The following is a 19,750-nucleotide window of genomic DNA, read 5'->3' on the forward strand; positions in this document are numbered from 1 at the left end:
TTGCCCTTGAAACTTAAAAATCGATTTTCTCAAAAACTATAAGGTCTTTTTGAAAAAAAAATTTTTCCTCTTATTCCCACTGATCCCCTTAATATACCCTAGGAATTTGGTGTTCCTAAACTTTAAGCAGGCTTTGCTATTAACCGTTAAAGTCGGCGGGTTTTTAAATGTATACATTTTTACTTTGAAACTTTAACATCGATTTTCTCAAAAACTATAAGGTCTTTTTGAAAAAAAAAATTTTCCTCTTATTCCTCCTGATCTCCTTAATATATTCTCCAAATTTGAGGCTCTTAGCATTTAAGGGGGCTTTGCTATTAACCCTTAAAGTCGGCGGCTTTTTTATATTATACGGAGCGTTACGGTTTAACGCGAAATTACGGTAGCGTTTAATGCGAAATTACGGCATGCCCGAAACGCGAAATTTCGCGTTGAAAATTACGCTTACGGTATTTTCAATTACGATTTTAATGGCAATTTCGCTACGCTAATTTCGCATCGTAATCGCAAATTTCGCATGCGTAATTATAGTAATGCGAAATTACGAAAATTTCAGCTCAACTCTAAAGACATCTCTGTGCTCAATAGAAACCTCTGCTTGTGAGCATTGATTTTATTGGATGTTCATATTCTATGATGCCACCAGTGTATTAATGTGCTAATAAAACTGTAGTGAAACCAGAGGTGTAATTATAGGGGTAGTAGCTCCGGCAGCTACAGGGGGGCTAAGGCCATGAAGGGGGGGTCTCTTAGTCTTTGTTCAATACAGGACTCCCTCCTCCAGAGAAAGTATTGTTGGGACCACACTTTTTATGAATGGGGAGTCATGGTGACTATAGTGCTATGGAAAGGTCATAGTGCCACACATTTTATATGACCCCTGGCATATGGCCCACCGGGCCGTGTGGGTCTCCACAGGGAAGGGAGGGGTATGGGAATGTGAACATAGAGTAGGGCCACATCAATGCTTTGCTAGAGAGCTGATTGATTAAAACAGTATTTGGATTTAACGAAATCGGGATATGTGTCCGACTACTAACAGAGTGAGACTCAGGAAAGTCATAAATTGTGTATGCACTTCCTCCTTCATACGCTGCTTTTATTGGCCAGCTTTCAACATTTCTAGTCATGTGATATGAGAATATGATATGAGAAAAGAAGGGACTGGCACAATTTAGAATTCAGGTCTTACTCCTTAAATAGTTGGACTAAGGTTCACCTTGAAGTGGGCTGCCTTAAAGAGACTCCGTAACAAAAATTGCATCCTGTTTTTTATCATCCTACAAGTTCCAAAAGTGATTCTAATGTGCTCTGGCTTACTGCAGCACTTTCTACTATCACAGTCTCTGTAATAAATCAGTGTATCTTTCCTCTGTCAGACTTGTCAGCCTGTGTCTGGAAGGCTGCCAAGTTCTTCAGTGTTGTGGTTCTGCTATGAACTCCCCCTTCCAGGCCCCTCTATGCACACTGCCTGTGTGTTATTTAGGATTAGAGCAGCTTCTCTCTTCTCTCTTATCTTTTAGAAGCTGGATAAATCCTCCTCTGAGCTGGCTGGGCTTTCACATACTGAGGAGTTACAGACAAGGGCAAAGCTGTTTGCAGGAAGAAAAGAGCAGCCTGAACCTTCAGTGCATGAGAACTGCAGGGGGGAAAGAAACACAAAAATGATCTCTTGAGATTCAAAAGGAAGGCTGTATACAGCCTGCTTGTGTATGGATGTATTTTCTATGTGTGGACATACTGTACATCAACCTACTTCCTGTTTTGGTGGCCATTTTGTTTGTTTATAAACAAACTTTTTAAAACTGTTTTTAACCACTTTTAATGCGGCGGGGAGCGGCGAAATTGTGACAGAGGGTAATAGGAGATGTCCCCTAACGCACTGGTATGTTTACTTTTGTGCGATTTTAACAATACAGATTCTCTTTAACAAAGCATTGTGGGATTAAGTGCCATCTGTAGTATGGAAAAATTGGGCCCGATCCAATATACTTTTTCACCTACATTGTCTCCTAGGTGATATTTCACCTCTTATCAATAAACTTCCCTTTTAAGCCACCGGCAAGCAAAAAAAATACTCATAATAATTTTGACAGTCCTTTTTCATCTACTTTTTGGTACTTTTTGAATTGCAAAATGAAAAGTTATTGTATACAGAATATGGACATTGTATTCTAGGAGAAAACTTTGGAGAAAAAGTGAATTGGATTGGGCCCATTGCATGCAAAAGAAAGGAACATAAGTACATATTAACCAGGAATAAGACACTAGCCAGAGTTCAGAAAAAAAAAAAACAATATGGTCAACTTCAGCATGGATAAATCACAAAAATGCAATGCTTACATTTTGTGCAGGCCCTAATCCTATCCAGTTTCAACTACTGCATTATTCTACTATGTAGCATACCAAAAACTGGTGACTCTACAATCCATACTGAACTCTGCTGCTAATTTCATCCACCTTTCCTCCAGCTCCTCAGTTGCCGATCATTATATTGGCTGTGAGAGGGGGCAAAATATTATACATTCAATCACTGTAGCTGTGTCTCATGCTGAATGTTCCTCAAGTCCCCAACATTGAGAGACAATGGACTGTTCCCAACACCCACATTCGTGTCCTGGTGGTAATAGAATGGGGGAGGATTATGTTGTTATCTTGGCTAAGGGGGCTTAGAGAAACCAGGACTGTCTGATCAAAGTAGTAAGAATAATAAAATACCTTTTTTTCTAATAAAAAACAATAAGAGATTTTGGTTGTAACTTTGCCTAGCGAGAGTTATGCTGACAGAAAATATGGAATTTGCAGATGTTTTGAATTATCTGCGTTGGCATAAAAATGTGATATTTCACAGGAATGTCTTTAAGGGTGGCTACTGCCTCCTGGAGCAGGTGCAAAGGCATTCCATAACCAGCATCTTAAAATAGATTATAAAGACCATTTACAGAAGAGTGCACAGGTGTAAAAGTGCCAAGTTACAATTCCGTCTGTATAAATAGCTTGCTTAATACATATGAGTGTGGGAACTACACACTGTAAATGGCAACCATTTTTGCTGCTTTCTGTAACCTCATGAATTCAATTATATACTTTCTTGTAACAATTACTCTCCAAAAGGATGTGTGTCCTCTCTTAGGGCTGTTTCACACTAAACGTTTGCAACTGCTATTTTTTGTGGCAATTTCAGTGCAATTTTTTGCAATAGCTACCAAAGCACTATATGGAGCGCTTTTGCGAACACTACCCAATTGTAAACACTGCAGTGTGAATGATCCCATAGTGAGACACTGCACCAGCGATTTACCAATAGCCTGCGACCAGCAGTCGCAGGGCAATCAATGTGAAATAGTCCTGTGTTCCTTGTGTCTTCTTTTGAATGTACTTTGTAATAAAGCTAGGACAGTCAGGGCTTTATAAAAAATATATATTCTTAAGAACTCAACTATTCAGCATCTCCACAATGTTTTGATATGCCAAGAGCTGCAATCTTTTACTGCTTAATTTAATTGACTACATAGTTTTAAAAAGCCAGTCCAGGTTTGCTGGATCATTTATTCCTACTGGAGAGGCATGGAAGTCTTAAACTGTACCAGATATCAACACATCTAAAAAACTGATACTTAGCTGGGGCTTCCTCCAGCTCCACAAGCACATGTGAGTCCCTCGCCTTCCTCCCGCAGTCTGCCGTTCAGCTGTGATCAGCCCTGGTAACAGGCTGAGTCGGGTCCAGTCTGGGTCTTCTGTGCATGCACGGACCTACTGTGCATGAGTAGTAGACCCGGACTGACGTGACTGAGCCAGTTACTGGGGCTGATCACGGCTGAACGGCAGACTGTTGGAGGACAGCGAGGGACTCGCATGTGCTTATGGGGCTGGAGGAATCCCCGGGTAAGTATGGATTCTTTAGATTTGTTGATCTCTGGTTTACTTTACAGGAAACCTGAAGTTAGAGTAATATGGATGCTGCCATCTTCACCCCCTTATAAATAATGCCAGTTGCCTGGCTCCTGTGCTGAGCTTTTGGCTTTAGTTGTTTTTGACCATCTACCTTGCACGTGAAGAGGGCATAGTGTTGGCAATGATGCTACCAGTGCTGTGGGAGGTAGAGCATCATTATGTTGTCTTGGATTGTTATTATTGTCTTGTCCCTGGTGGTGAGGATTTTCTCCTCCTAGTCTCATGAGTGTAAAGGGGCCCATACACTGGTCGATTTCAGCCATCGATCGATCAGAAATCAATTCTACCAAATTCCCCATTCGATCGATTTGATCAGCCAATTTCGATTGATTTCAATCGATTTGATCTATCTGACAGAATGGAAAATCTAGGTCGATCTGCTGCTGGCAGCAGATCGATGGCCCACAGAGTTGCATTGGATCTAATGGTGCAATAATGTATTTAGATCGATTGCCAATAGATTTCATTCTGAAATCTATTGGAAATCTGTTCCTAGTGTGTGGCACACATCAGATTCCTGTCAGATTCGACTTGACAGGCATCTGACAGAAATCTATCTGATGTTTAAATCTGCTGCAAATCTATAAGTGTATGGCCACCTTTAATGTCTCCTACAAAGCAAGCACTAGAAAATAAAATGATGGTATTGTTTGAGTATGAGCTTCTATCAGTTTTATTTTTTTGTTTCTCTCTTGCAATTCTGATTCAGCATCTGTTTCCACTACATGTGGTGCAGTGCAATCATCGCGTCGTACCGCAATTAAACCGCCGCTAATGTAAATGAATGGAACAGTTTCCATTGACTTGAATTTCCCGGCGCGATGAGGTGCGGGGGAAATTATGGATAGCATGCTGCAGATGTCTACGGCACGCATCCGATTCCCCATTGCCGCTAACAGGAAGCCGCGTTATGCCACATCTGGTTGTTCGGACAACAACCTGAAGTTCCCGTGGCAGGATGCAATGCGGTGATCACATCGCTTCCCAAATAGCAGTGAAAACGGGCCCATACATTATAGCAGTGGCTGTTCCATAAAATTTAATAAGGTAAATTTTCTCCAGTGGGACGCAAACAGCAGCAGTAACCATTACAAAAGGAAATGCTGAACAACATCAGAATTACCTGAGAGCCCCTTATGAATGATCTGTAAGCCAATTGCTAGGAATCTGAACTTTACACTATGTCACTGATGAGCACACAGTGTTACATTTATACTTGTATTGCTGAGAGATAACTTGCAGTAAGAGGAATTTGGACTTTCACAACTTTATCCCTTCATGCTGATCTTCTTTCTCTCATACTTTCTGAATCACTGACTCACAACAAGTAAGCAGATCTAGAATTCAGACTCAAGTGTGACTTAACGCTCTCCTTGCTTTCTGCTGGTGTGAGACATTACTGAAGCCCAATGATCAGCAGGAAATCAAGTTTTATGTATTAAAATCGAGGGCGAAGATGGTATCTTTCATATTGCTCTCACTACAGATTTCCGTTAAAGGAAACCTGAGACTAAAGAGGTCACAACTTAAAAGTAACTACTGCACTGGCTACAGGAGCTCAAGTGGCCGGGTTGCACATGTGTGACATAGTGTGACTTGGCCACAGTACCGGACTGTCCAGCGGGAGACAGGAGCAGCCCAGGGAGACGGTGAGGGATCGAGCAGCCTCAAGCGGGCTGTAGGAAGCCCAGGGTAAGTAAAGAACTGGAGACAACTTTGGTCTCAGGTTGTAAGGATCCCTGAGACCTGAGTTTTGATTTCTCTACCTGCATTTGGTTGCTTGGTTTTGTTTGCATTTGCAATGAGAGTCATTGCTATTTGCAATCACTCTGCAGTTCAGAGTAGCCCAGGATGTTGTCATGAGTCCGCCTATGGCTGGCTGCAGATGAACTGCAGCCAGACAGCTGTGGATTTCATACATGCATGTGGTTGCATAATTTGGCATGCATTTGTAATGAGAATCTTTTCCATTCACTGGCAGCTTGCAGCTTTCAATCAGTGTAGCACAGGATAGCATGATTACCATTCAGCTGTGTGGGAATTTGCATGTCTGTTCCCATTGGCTGACGTCCATAGAAAAGCCTGCCTCTCATTCCAGACCTCGCCCGACATAGCGTACAGCTTGCCTGAGTTGTTGCCTGCCTGGACGTTCACTGCACCCACAGGGGTACAGTGATGTCTTATCTTCCTGTTAGTGGGGAACTGCCTTCCCCACGTTGGTGACTAGTAGTATTTCTGCATGCTCTGTTCCTGTGGACGTGACTGTAGCAGCAGTTGCTATTAGTTACGCTCCTACCTGTTTGTCTTGTCCAAGTCAGTGTGGATGCTTGCTATCGCTGGGGCAGCGATTAGATTGGCAAGCATTCAGTCTGTCTGTCTATTGTCTGTCTTGTTACTTAATAAGAGGCTCAGAGCTGCGGTCGCTCTGAGCAACCATTGTGTCTGGTTTGCTGGCAAGCATTCCGTTTGTCTGTGTGTTGTCTGTCTTGTTACTCATTGTGCAGGGCATCAGAGGCTCAGGGCTGTGGTCGCCCTGAGCAACCATTTTGTCTTGTTTATTTGTGGCGGTTATCGGAAACTCAGAGCTGCGGTTGCTCTGAGCAATCTTGCTCCCTTGTCCATAAATCCTAGGGTGATCTGTGTAACCTCTTCCACTCTCTAATATCACCCAGCTGCATAGTCTTGTTTGTTCTGGTGGTACTCTGGCTTTCTAGGCCTCAGCTGCTATACCTTGCACCTCCAAGGCCTGGGTGTAACCGAAGTCGGTCAGGTGTTATTTCTTCACCTCCCATTCAAGCGTGGACTCGCCACATAGGGTGAAGGTCGTGGTGATAGATTGGGACATAGCAGCTGAAAGAAAGCAGGAGATCTGCCAGGCATTACACAGGTATACTTTAAGGTTCTTTAAAGGAATACTTAAGTGTCCTAAAGAAAATGACTTGTACTCACCCGGGGCTCCCCTCAGCCCCCTGCAGCTGAACGGTGCCCTCGCCGTGTCTCTCCGATGCAGCTGGACTCGCCGGCGGCCACTTCCGGTTTCGCCGTCATTGGCCGACAGGCTGGGATTAGCCGCGTTCCCGGCCGCAATAGCGCCTTCTTTAATGCTATTGCGGCCGGGAACGCGGCTAATCAGCTGCGTTCCCAGCCTGTCGGCCGGTGACGGCCAAGCCGGAAGTGGCCGCCGGCGAGTCCAGCTGCATTGGGGAGACACGGTGAGGGCACCGTTCAGCTGCAGGGGGCTGAGGGGAGCCCCGGGTGAGTACAAGTCATTTTTTTTAGGACACTTAAGTATTCCTTTAAAGAACCTTAAAGTATACCTGTGTAATGCCTGGCAGATCTCCTGCTTTCTTTCAGCTGCTATGTCCCAATCTATCACCACGACCTTCACCCTATGTGGCGAGTCCACGCTTGAATGGGAGGTGAAGAAATAACACCTGACCGACTTCGGTTACACCCAGGCCTTGGAGGTGCAAGGTATAGCAGCTGAGGCCTAGAAAGCCTTGACCAAAGATTCCTTACTGTTTTACGTACACTGGCTTGAAATGGGATCCGAACTCTGGTCGAAAGGCGTAAAATCCCACATCCTTACCAGTACACTGTCCAGCTTATAAGCTAAGCACTTTATTCTACAACATTATATATTTGGTCTGTGCAGCTGAAAATAGTAGTTACTGCTGTCACTCCTCTGAAACTTGATATTATGGTGGATTGGTTTAATGTGATGTAATTAACATTTTTTACAAAATAATAGTAGATTCATTTTTGCTGTATTACATGAACCAAAACAATATTTCAGAACGACAGAATACACTAAACTCAAATAACCCATTTAACCAACCAGAAAATGTGCCTTTGTAAAAAACAACTGAACTCTTTGTACTCTATTGTATGAAGCTGTGCATTGCATTCCTATAAAGATGGCTTGTAGGCTATTGAGATTTATTAAGCATTTATAAATAAACTTCTTCCCATTGTCCTTCTTTGCCATTGTACATCCCGTTGGCCACATTTATCTATATCGCCACTATGCTTTCTCTATATTCTGGACCAGGCTTTTTAGGTTATGCTTCAGTGCCCTATTTAAAAAGAGTCGGAGACCCCATCATTCTCCAAAAAAAGACCAGGTCCTCTGTGCCGCCTACTTCCCACATCAATCAGGTTTCTTACTTGTTGCCTCATCCCCAGACCTTTCATTGCCCCCAGCTCCCTTCAGGATGTTGGTGTTACGGTTAAATACACATAAAGTAGTGTGGGACGGACTGTTATACATCCGCTTCGTACAGTGGAATATAATGCTCTGATGATACATTATTAACCAAGAACTGTTACAGATAGGAATCCTGCCTAACTGTTTAACATCATCTGGACTGTTATTACATTATACTAAGATCGTTTGCTAAAATGTTATTATTATTTTTTCTGCATTTGCCTTACTTTTGTCTATGTCCTTGAAGTTTATATAAACCACACACTAGCAAATAATTGATGAATTTGATGAGAATTCCAAAAACTGCCTCTTCTCAGGACTTTACAGTCAAATGTCAATGTTAACAACATTCCAAAACAGATTATTGAATTCCATCACAAAGTTTTATAAGTTGGAAAAAGTAATGAAAACCTTATCACAAGGCTGCCTGGTTTAAATATTACAAGACCATTAGCATTAAGCCACTAGAATAAGTATGAAGGGCACCAGTTAGTGACATATCAGACTACCATAATGCCATGATTGCTTCGAGTGGTTTGTCTGAACGATGTGAGCCCCCCTTCCTCAGTCTGTGTATAGCAGCATGTCTCCTGTCTACTGCAATAACAAAGCTCTACAGTGTGTGCTGTTTCCTCGGCACTCACAGTAATCTGTACTGTCTCTCTTGAGGTATCAACACTGTTGGTAACTGCAGTGAGGTCAGGGGGTATGTGAGGAGCCTGGATAGTCTTCATAATGACATGGAAACCCCTTCAGGGCCAGAAAAGACCCATTCTACACTACCATTAACTTCTCTGCATATGTAAACAAGCACTTTGCTTCCTTTAAATATGCAATAAGGAGAAATTAGGACTCAGAAATTGTTGATGACCAGTGGAAAACACAGGCACTGGATAATGCATGGGTGTGCATGTACATAAATATAGGTTTTGTTTTCATCTGTCAAATCATATGCTAAAATGGAGACATAAGTGGGGATACCATTGCATACAACACATTGCAAAGTGACGGAAAAAAACGTAGAGCTTCAACTGCCTAAGAATGTGAGATTTCCCACAATGCAACAAGGTTCATAAATAGGAAACTGTCAGGGCCATGGCCCTGACATCACACCGTGGGAGGCGTTTCATCACAGTATCAGCCTCACAGATGTCCCTATACTTGCATATAAGCACAACAAACGTGTTAAAAAGTTACCCCCTCGGTTTATATGCGAGTCAGTAGATTGGAACGGATGGTGGAGCAGGTTTTGTTACTGGCAGAGGAGCATAAGGATCTTGTACTAGTGATCCTGCTCTTGCCAGCTGGCTCCCTGCTATGTCCGTGTCCCACATTCCCTGCAACATGGTGTGCAGAGTGCGTTGCTCAAGATGGCCTGTGTCCCCTGGCATGCAAGCAGCCTGTCAGCGGTGCAATCATCAGGTGTTCTTCCTGTGTGGCAATCGCTATGTCTCATATCTATGGCGCCATCTAGTGGCGTCTTGAGACACAGCAGTGAAGGAATGACTTATACTGGGAGGCACATCTGGGTACTGGGGAGAAGGCTTATACAGAGTCACCTTTTCCTGGTTCCTGAGGGAAAAGTGAGTACCTTGGCTTATACGCGGGTCGGCTTATATGCGAGTATATACAGTATTTGAGAAAAGGTAAAGATTTCTCATGGGAAAGGAGATATCTGATACTGAATGAGATGAAGTTCAATCCTCTGTAAACACTAATCATAAAAAATGTTAAGATCAGATTTAAAGAGAACCCGAGGTGTGTTTGAAGAATGTGATCTGAATACAGAGGCTGGATCTGCCTATACAGCCCAGCCTCTGTTGGTATTCCAAACCCCCCTAATGTCCCCCTGCACTCTGAAATCAGACATAGATCACAGCCCCGCTGTGCGGCTGTGTTTACATCTGTAGTGTCAGTCTCGGCTGCTCCCCTGCCTCCTGCAGAGCTCCGGTCCCTGCCCCCTCCCTTCCCTCTAATCAGCGAGGAGGGAAGGGAGGCAGGTGGGGACCGGAGTTCTGCAAGAGGTGGGGAGAGCAGCAGACTGACACTATAGAGAAAAACACAGCCGCTGCGACACGCTGTGTGTCGACAGCACGGCTGTGAGTTATCAGGGATTGCAGAGTGCAGGGGGACCTTAGGGGGGTTTGGAAAACCAACAGAGGCTGGGCTGTATAGGCAGATCCAGCCTCACTATGCAGATCACATTGTTCAAACCCAGCTCGGGTTCTCTATAACTGCATTTTTTAACTTGATTGGCTATTTGAAGGGAAAAGAAGAAAAGTGATAAAGAATGCAAAGTAGCAGGCCTTGGTTGTTTATAAAATAGGTATAAAACTGATCCATGTGTAAAAGGGTAGTAGTAGAATCTGTGCACTGCACTACTACAAAAAGGTGACCCTAATAAAAACGTCTGCTGTGGTTCTGAGGCCATGTGGTTATCCCTCGTCCCCTGATTTTAGTATTACATAACTCCCAACTGTCCTTCAGCCCCACTTTGGGAAACTACATCCCACCACAGACCCTGTCCATCTTTCTTCCAGAGTTGTCCCTCTAAATGTATTCATCAACCAAAAATTAGCATTTGTGTTGTGGGAAACTTGTGTTAACCCACTAAAAGATTGTTTTTTTTTTTTTGTTTTTTTTTATAATGCTAATATTATGGGAAGAGCATGATAATAGAAAGAACCAGTGGGATTTTAAAGATGTAAAATGTCTTGCTTAAGAATTATTGTTAGCATGCGTGACTAGAAGGATGCTAGGGGATGTGTCTTTTGCCTGAGTTGATCACTGAAATATGCCCCTCTTTCTCATGCCAGAAAGTTATGAGGTATGGTATTACAAGTGTAACACTTCATGTGCACTGTGTTCCCTCAGACTCGCTGCCTGTCCCTTTCTCCTTGCCAGAGGAGCGACACATGGATGATAAAGATGCACAGAGGCAGCCCAGAGCACCAGATATCTCTGACACACACCACTACCAGCAGCAGCAGGGTGAAGTTCCTACTACTCTACTCACTCAGGAAGAAAGAATCCGAAGGCTGGAGGACATTGTGCAGGGCCTGACCAACATGCTCGATATGGTGAAGGTTCAGGTCAGTGGGTCCTCTTTTACAAGGAAGCTGTTGGGAGTGCAATGAACACTGCCTTCAATCATGTTCACGCTTGTCTGCACAGAAAACATGCTTTTTTTGCACAGGAATTTTCATACACTATGAGCGTTCATCTGTGTTACAACACAGTCAAGGACGGATTTATCATAAGGCACTGTAGGCAAGTGCCTACAGGCGCCTGATGATGGAAAGGCGGCTCACTCCCCTCCCTGAGTGTCTCTCTCCCTACTTCTCTATGCCGAGTGCAAATGAGAGGTTACTGCTCTCTGCATTCCATTGATGAGATCTCCCTTCTGTCAGGGGCACCAGGCTCCAGCTACCTAATACTTGGGGGCACCTCTAGCTACTTAATACTGAGGGTACTTCTGCCTACCTAATAATAAGGGGCATATGCAGCTACCTATGCCAGGCAAGGGAACTAAGGGAGAAGTGACCAGGGGTTAGCGGGGCCAGCTAACACATTTGGGGTGCAGTTTGATGGGGGTTTGTAGGTTCATGGAAGGCAAACTCTAAGGTGCCAAGACATCTGTGCCTATAGGCTCATGTGAGACAAATCCAAGCCTGCCACAGTAGCTTGCTAATGAGAGAATACACATGGTGGGTGAAGTTATGCAGCAGGTTGTGTGTTGTCCACATGCAAAAAAAACGCATTAGATGTGAACAGGGCTTTTGACTTATAAGTTCTAATGCAAATTTAATACATGCAGTAAAACACATGAGAAACAGTCAAGTGCAAGCCCTGCCTAAAGTTTTCATGCTTTCCATAATGTATTGCTAGTTGGTAGATTTCCCATTAGCACTGTCAGGGTGATAGATATATAAATAATTCATCTGCTGAGACTGACAAAACCTTCTTCATCACTGTACTCAGTGAGCCTAAACTGTGACCTTAAAGAAGCAGAGAGGTACATTTCTTTTGCACAGCTGTTAAGATAATTTCCAAATTGATAAACTTGAACTGAGAGAAGCGTAGAGATTGCCAACACACAGATCTCTTTCTGAAATAAGACTATCAACTTAAGAATCTGAATGAGCAATTACATTTTGGAGTTACAGGGTGTGCAAAATCGATCATTAAGGTCATTGGAAAAGACTCAAAGGCACCCCTTCAATATTTCCTCAGAATGGTACATTCCAGGGAAGCCTGGGGTATACACAGGCATTTGTAATTAGCTGGAAGGCTAGCATTACTTATCCGTGTAATATAAAGATACTCTATTGTATCAACTGGCTCACGCTGTGACTTTAGAATTAGCTGATCTGCCCTATGTCGTTTTAGCTAGTAGAGATGCAAATGGGTTTACCACAAAAATAAGTAACCCCTTTTTTAACGCTTTTTCAAATTCTCTGTTGCATCAATGTAATTAGTCCAGGGTACTTGTGTAGCAAAGACCAACCAGCCATCTCAACACAGTATTGAAGTAGTGCCTACATGATAGTTTGCAGACTTATCATTCCAAGTATGTTGGGAAAGAGGTCTGCAATATGTACCCACAATGCACGTTGTGGAAGGTCCTTTGGGAACCCTTAGTAAAACAGAATGTATAGTTATCTTTTCTTAAATGCAAGACATGAAGTGTTATTCTTATGCTTAGTTGCTTTGTGTCAGGATGTCCAAAGGCCTGAACTGATAAAGAAGTTCCCAGGGGACTGGTTTTAGTAATGCAGATAAATGTTCATTTCCACACTTAACATTCCTGGTGTCAGACAGATTGCAATGAGCTGATAATTAAGGACACAGTGTTTCTCAGAATTATTACATTTCATACCGCTTTCATGAATGACAGTGTTAGGCAAGTATCCCCTGTTGTGGGTAGCATTAGTGTAAGTACTACCAGATGCATACCCATTACTTAGGAGTACTCTATAATTTTGTATGAATGATTTTCAGATATTCATTTATGTTTTTCATTACAATACTCATTTAGGTTTATTTATATAAGATCTCAATTTTTTCTTACTCAAAAGGGCCTGTAATAACATGATCATTTCAAACACCCCCTGAGTCCAACATAAATTCCCCCTTGGGTACTCATACCCAATATGATGAGAGCCGAAGCTAAGTAAAACATACTAGCTACAAGCATTGAAAAAGTATGCACCATACAGCTTATGCCCCTGCAGTTCTTGAAGTATCTGGCATTACACTTACTGTACTCCTGGAAGCCATTTAGCCTTTTCAGGCTGTAGAGAGGATAAACATATTTTACCTTTGGTGTTCAATGTACAATGTCATGTGATAGATGGGGCCGATGAAGACATTGGGACCGCTCTTATTAGGGAATTCAGGCCCTTCGTAGTATAAGTTACATGCACAAGGCAATAGAAGCTACATGTAAGCAGGGGTGTAAGTGATGTCCAAGCGAGTCACAGACAGGGCGACCCTGACAGCTGAGGATGCCCCTGCTGTGGGTGAGGCCCCAAGCAGCTGCTTGGTTTTCTTGGGCCAAGCTGCACCCCTGCATGTAAGTAACAGTGGGTGCCAAATAGAGCATTTTGGTCTGCTCTGTGGAAAGGAAATGTGCAGTAGCAAGCTGCTGCTCTGAGAACCAGTCAGGGCCTGTTTCTTCTAGTACGGTGCGATTTCTTTTCGGGAAAAAGCATAAACGAATTTGCATGCGGATGTGAATTCGCATGCGTTTGTATGAAATTTTCATGCGAACTCGCATGAGTTTTCGTGTATCTTTGTAGGTATGCGATTTTAACTATATCAATGCTTATACTTTTACATTGATTTTACACGAAAACGTATATGCGAATTTGCATGAAAATTTGCATAGAAAAAACACATGCGAATTTCCTATTAATTACATTACATGCGAATCGCACACTAGCCTTGGCTAGTGTGCCTCTGATGGCTCTGCTATGCAGATTTTTCCTGCACAGTAAACCGCTCAGTTTTCCTGACAAGTGGAAACAGGCCCATTGACTATTATTGGCTATGTGAATCTGCATGCAGAAAACGCATGAAGATTCGCTCTAGTGGAAACGGGCCTTTGGTGATGGGACTATATACACAGTACAGCACTGCATATAAGTAAGGGCTATATAAATACATAATAATCTCTGCATGCAATATGCAGATAACAGGAGCCTACAATGTATGATCTTCTCTGTATAATTTACCAGGGTTTTTGACTATACTTGTTTTTCAGCAAGTTCACCATTTGTCTGTTAATGATGGAATAGTTTTATTTTGCTACCAATGTTTGATATGTCTATTTTTTTGTAATGAATATATACACATACTCAAAAAGTCATTTTTCTTTAGCTAATAACATGTGAACTGCACACCACGGGAACCCATGTAAAAATCTAATCCGACCACCACTCCCCATAGTAAGTGTCAAGTATGACCAGTACAGCACCCATTCTAACATTGTATATGTACTGTGTAGTGTAACGATTCATGAGAACACCTCTGTATTATATCAGAGACCTCATGAACGGTCTGAATAGCTCTTTAACCTCCCAGGCGTTATGATTATTTCCAGATCTAGGGTCTAAAAGCCATGCAATTTTTTCACAAGCTTTTAAACCCTAAAAACAAGAAAAAAAAAACATATCACAGAGAGATCTGCAGCAGCTTCTGCATATAACTCACTCAGGCATGGGATTACCGCTCCGAGCTGCAGATTTCCGTCCAGAGCCTGACTCGGGATTAACTCGAAGGAAGTTAAAGGGAACCTCAGATGAAGGATTAGGGCCAAATTATACTTACTTGGACTTCCTCCAGCCCCATGATCACTGTGGACTCTCTCGCCATCCCCCTGGCCGCTCCGTTCTCCCATGATCACCCCCAGTATCTGCCAAAGTCGCTGTGTTCTGCCCCTATGCGGCCTGGCCTTGTGCATGCCCCCAGTCATGCTCCTGCAGCTGGGATCAGTCTGCACCTGTGCAGTAGTACTGTGCAGGTGCAGAGCGCTGGCCCAGACTTTGGCAGACACAGAAGCCAATCCTGGGAGAGCGGAGCAGCCGGGGAGGATGGCGAGGGAGCCAATGGGCCTCATGGGGCTGGAGGAAGTCCCAGGTAAGTATAAATTGGCCCTAATCATTCATCTCAGGTACACTTTAATATAATCAAAGTTTAATTTCACCATAGTTTTATTGGTCCTTTAAATGAAAAAAAAAATCACAGTAAAAGATTTTACGAAATTCATTATTGCAGGTCAACCAAGAACTTGTTTCAGAATGTTTGTTTTGTGACATATTGGGGTTTGAGAATAACCTAATATAAGCTGATCTCCACAGAACGCTGACTTACAGGCCAGGGTCAAAGTTTTGGAGAGCTGTGAATGTCGCCGTCCTTCATGTTTTTGGGAAGGAAAAGAGTATCAGGACAGCGAGACATGGAAAAAGGACACATGTAACATCTGTGTATGCGTGGGAGGCTCTATCAAGTGTTCACTGCGCAAGGACTGGCCACAATGTCTGTGTGAGTTCTTTTTTCTGTGTTTAAAATTTTAAGTGATAGGATGAATGGAACATCATGTCTAGATAGAAGTTTCCTGAACATATTGACTTGTGATCTAATATGTATACTTTCTGTAAATGCTTCTAGTACTCGGATTAAGCTGAAGTAAAAAGTTTCCCATTTACATTATCTAATTTATTAATGTGCAGACTTTGTTGCTGAGAAATCATTTTGAGATTTAACTACAGCTTAAAGACTACAAGAGCAATCTCTTTCTTTTGCTTCTGTGTCTGAACTGGTGGGACAGGTGCTTGTAGTCAGCTGGTGAGAAGCAAAGGTAGCTCAGAGTGGCTTCACATGATCAGCACAGAGACATGGCTGAACATATCCTCTTAGATATGGATCTTCATTTCCCATGTCAATGAAACTGCAGAAAGCTAAGGATTTTAGCTTGGGATACTAAGTTAATTTTCTACTTCCTGTCCCCACAGAAGGAGAAAAAAACAAGGTCAAGGACTGTTCTCTCTACAGTAGACTGTTGCTATGGTTGCAAGAAAATAATAGTTGACTGCAGACTGAGATGGATGATTCCGTTAACAAGAAAATAAAGAAACCTTTCTTGTATCCATGATAAAAGTTGTATCAATTTGTTTAATAAAAGCAGGGCATTTTGAATCAGACTCTGATTCTGTCTACTGCCTTGTTTAATAAAGCGCAGCCACTTTTGAAACTGCCTTCTAGGAAGTGATCAGACAACATTGACGGCTACATCATAGATTTGGCTTCCTAATAGTACAGTATGACCTAAATATTTGTGTGTGGCAAATTGGCAATCAGGAAGTAGTAGCCTAGGGATGTCAGAGCACCGGTTTTCAGAAATCGATATCACCAAAGGTTAGCAAGTAAAAATGGCAGTAATGGCTATGCAGGTACCACTGCCAGTTCATTAACAGTATATTATATTTTTGTAAACAAAATGTTTACTATAAACAATTTAGAAAAACCATAAAGAAAGGCCACATAGTCTAAATAATCTAAAATGTCCCATATCATCCTAAAACCCCACTCCAGTCAGTGCCTCTGGGAAATATGATAGCTGTCACATGGCCAATTTGGCCCTTCATTCTGACCTTCCATGTATATATGTAGCATTGTACAACCCAGTCCTATTCTGAATAGCAAATAAGCCCTGCACATATAATATAAGCAGTCTATTATATGTGGCAAACACTGTGATTTCTGCCTTATAGCTTGCACGCATGAAGGGAGACTATACAGTAACAAAGAGACATTCTCTGTGGGCTCCTGTTCTTCCTGTGTGTGTCAGGTAAGCCATATTTTTCTCTGTATTGCTTTATTATGTTGATAATTAAGAAAAATATACTGTACATAACAAACCAAAAAAAAGTGTTTTATTCATAATTTGAATCATGATTGAAATAATAAAAATGTATAAAGCTGAATTGTAATGCTATCAGAAGAGTCCACTTGGTATACCAAACGGCACTTTCAGACTGGCATACCTCAGGCACAGACCTATCTAAAGGTGGCCACACATGACACCATTTTTTATATTTCTTTTCAATTTAGGAGAATTACAATCAATTTTCTGATTGACTATAACTTTTGAAAAAAACTGGCTAATGTATCACACACACATTAAATATTTTCACAATAAGGGAAAAGATATTTGTAAGCTCTGAAAATATTGCTTGGGCCTAGAAATCAAGAAATTTATAGATTTATATATTTATAGAAATCTATCTTCAACCATTTATTTTACCAAGAAATTGGTCAGAAAATACACTACTTCCAATCAATTTTTATATATAAAAAAAACCTTGGAAATTCAATAAGATTCATCAAACGAATTAAAAAAACCCTTTTGATTTTTCTGTACAACTGTTCATTGTCAAATCAATAATTTTAGTGCATCGTGTGTGGCCACATTAAAGGACCACTATCACAAATTAAAGTCAATTTTGTTAAGCTATAGTAATACACCAGCTTTCCTATATAAAAAAAACACGTGTATGTGTATATATATATATATATATATATATATATATATATATATATATACATACACTGGTATGCTACCCATGTTAATTATGACTTTATTGAAATGCCATTAAATCTACGATGGTAGTCCTTTAATACTGAAGCTGAATAATAATAATAATAATAGTAGTAATAATAATAGCTAAAACAATATTTAGATACTCACCTATGGAGAGGGAAGGGTCTGGAACCTGTTCTTCTTTCTCTTAACCTTTTCCACAACTGTCCCTGATGAATTTCTGAATCTTCAGGACTCTTTGGCAGACCTCATTAGCACTAACGTCCTTGCGTGCTTCCGAAGGCAGATGCATCTGTACTGCCCATGTGCGAGTCCAGTCTCGGGCTTGCACAGTACGCATGTGGCAGTCTTTGAAAGTACTCAGGGTTGCAAGTGCTTCCGAAGGCTGCCCAAGGAGGGATGCAGAATTTCACTGAGGCCGGTGGGTGGAGCGAGGGGACGGAGAGAGGACCAGGAAGGCTCCATGGGATGCAGAGCCTTCCGTCTTCATAGGTGGGTATCTCACTTTTTTTTTCAGCTCGCTTCAGTATTGCTTCATGGTTTGCTGAAAATATAGAAAGCAAAGCCCACACTAACATTATACAGTATGGGCTTGATTCACAAAGCGGTGCAAACAGTTAGCATGCTGGTGAAAAGCCCTTTATCACGCCTAAACCCAGTTTAGGTGTGATAAGTTTAGGTGTGATAAAAATAATTAAATGGGGAGCCCCAGTATCAAAGTATCAAAAAGGCATTTATTAAATAATTACACAGATGCAAACATTCCCAAATTACCCCTTTAAAAACAATAGCTGCACTGAGATATAGAGCATAGGGCTATCTAAGGAGTGCACTACTCTTAAATCTATACCGGTATTTAATCTTCGGGCCCTTTAGTGTATAGCTTCCTGTATCCAGTATCGGTCAGGTGACCACAGAGTCCTAGCACTTAAATTGTATTATAGGCCTCTATGTCCATAATTCATGCTCCTCATTACATGCGGGGCAGTTCGCCCTCCGCATACCCAAACAGGCAATAGCCGGTATCTCATCCGGGACTCACGTGACCAATTGAAAAGGTTGTTTTTGCATCCACGTAGTTGCTCCGTAGCCTAGGGCGGGTACAGCCGGTGCTATGTCAGCAGTAGCCGGGTTCCCTGCGCGCCCTGTCCATTGCCGGCATCTAGAGTGGAGTGAATGTCCGCAAGCGTGCTTCTCTTAGCGTGGTCGGGGAGAGAGCGGAGGCCTAGTAGGAACTCAGGTCACGTGACAGCAGCTCACGTGACGTGTTTTAGCCGCAGCTCGGGTTTCATCAGACGTGACGTCACGGTCTCATCCCTCCCCTTTTATAGCGGGAGTCCGTGGCTGTAGATTTTACAAGGATGTTAAAAACTTTATTGGGACCTGATGTTGAGTTCAGGCTCCCTCCAGTGGCCGTTTAGAGGAATACTTTTAAGTTCATATCGCTATTGAGTCCATTAGGTTGCATTGAGTTGCACTTATATATCCAGTAGGATTCTTTTTTCAAAAGTTCATTGTCATAATCTCCTCTACGTGGACTTATGTTTAGTTTATAAATGCCCATAGCTTGTAGGTGTCTTGGGTCTGAATTGTGTTCTTTCATGAAATGCATTGCTACAGGGCTCTTTTCGTTTTTACTTATAATATTATTAACATGTTCCTGTAATCTTTTCCGTAAAACTGTGCGTTTTTCCTATATATATTTTTTCACAACTACATCTCAGCTGATATATAACTTTTTCTGTTGAACATGAAATATAATCATTCACAAAAAATTCCTCTGTTCTCTCCTGATTAAAGAACTTTTCCCCTCTTTGTATATATGGGCATATATCACAATTCCCACATTTATTCATACCTTTTTTTAATTTTCGTTTACCCCTATTTTTGCACTTATAACCAAAGTCACTTGTCACCAACATGTCATTAAGGTTAGTGCTTCGCTTGGCTGCCATATGCGGATATTCTCCTACAATGTCCTTTAA

The 19,750-nt window shown here is 42.0% G+C and overlaps 1 protein-coding gene across 1 annotated transcript in view; it reads left to right on the top strand.

Annotated features, from left to right (window-relative positions):
* Positions 1-19,750, top strand: part of KCP (kielin cysteine rich BMP regulator) — a 135,991-nt gene that overhangs the window by 22,124 nt on the left and 94,117 nt on the right. The window contains exons 4-6 of the mRNA XM_068275934.1: positions 11,036-11,253; positions 15,523-15,706; positions 16,936-17,012. Of these exons, the coding sequence (XP_068132035.1) occupies positions 11,036-11,253; positions 15,523-15,706; positions 16,936-17,012 (479 nt within the window). The remainder of the gene's footprint in view (positions 1-11,035; positions 11,254-15,522; positions 15,707-16,935; positions 17,013-19,750) is intronic.

Source organism: Hyperolius riggenbachi, chromosome 3, assembly GCF_040937935.1.
Source record: "Hyperolius riggenbachi isolate aHypRig1 chromosome 3, aHypRig1.pri, whole genome shotgun sequence".
Taxonomy (NCBI): domain Eukaryota; kingdom Metazoa; phylum Chordata; class Amphibia; order Anura; family Hyperoliidae; genus Hyperolius; species Hyperolius riggenbachi.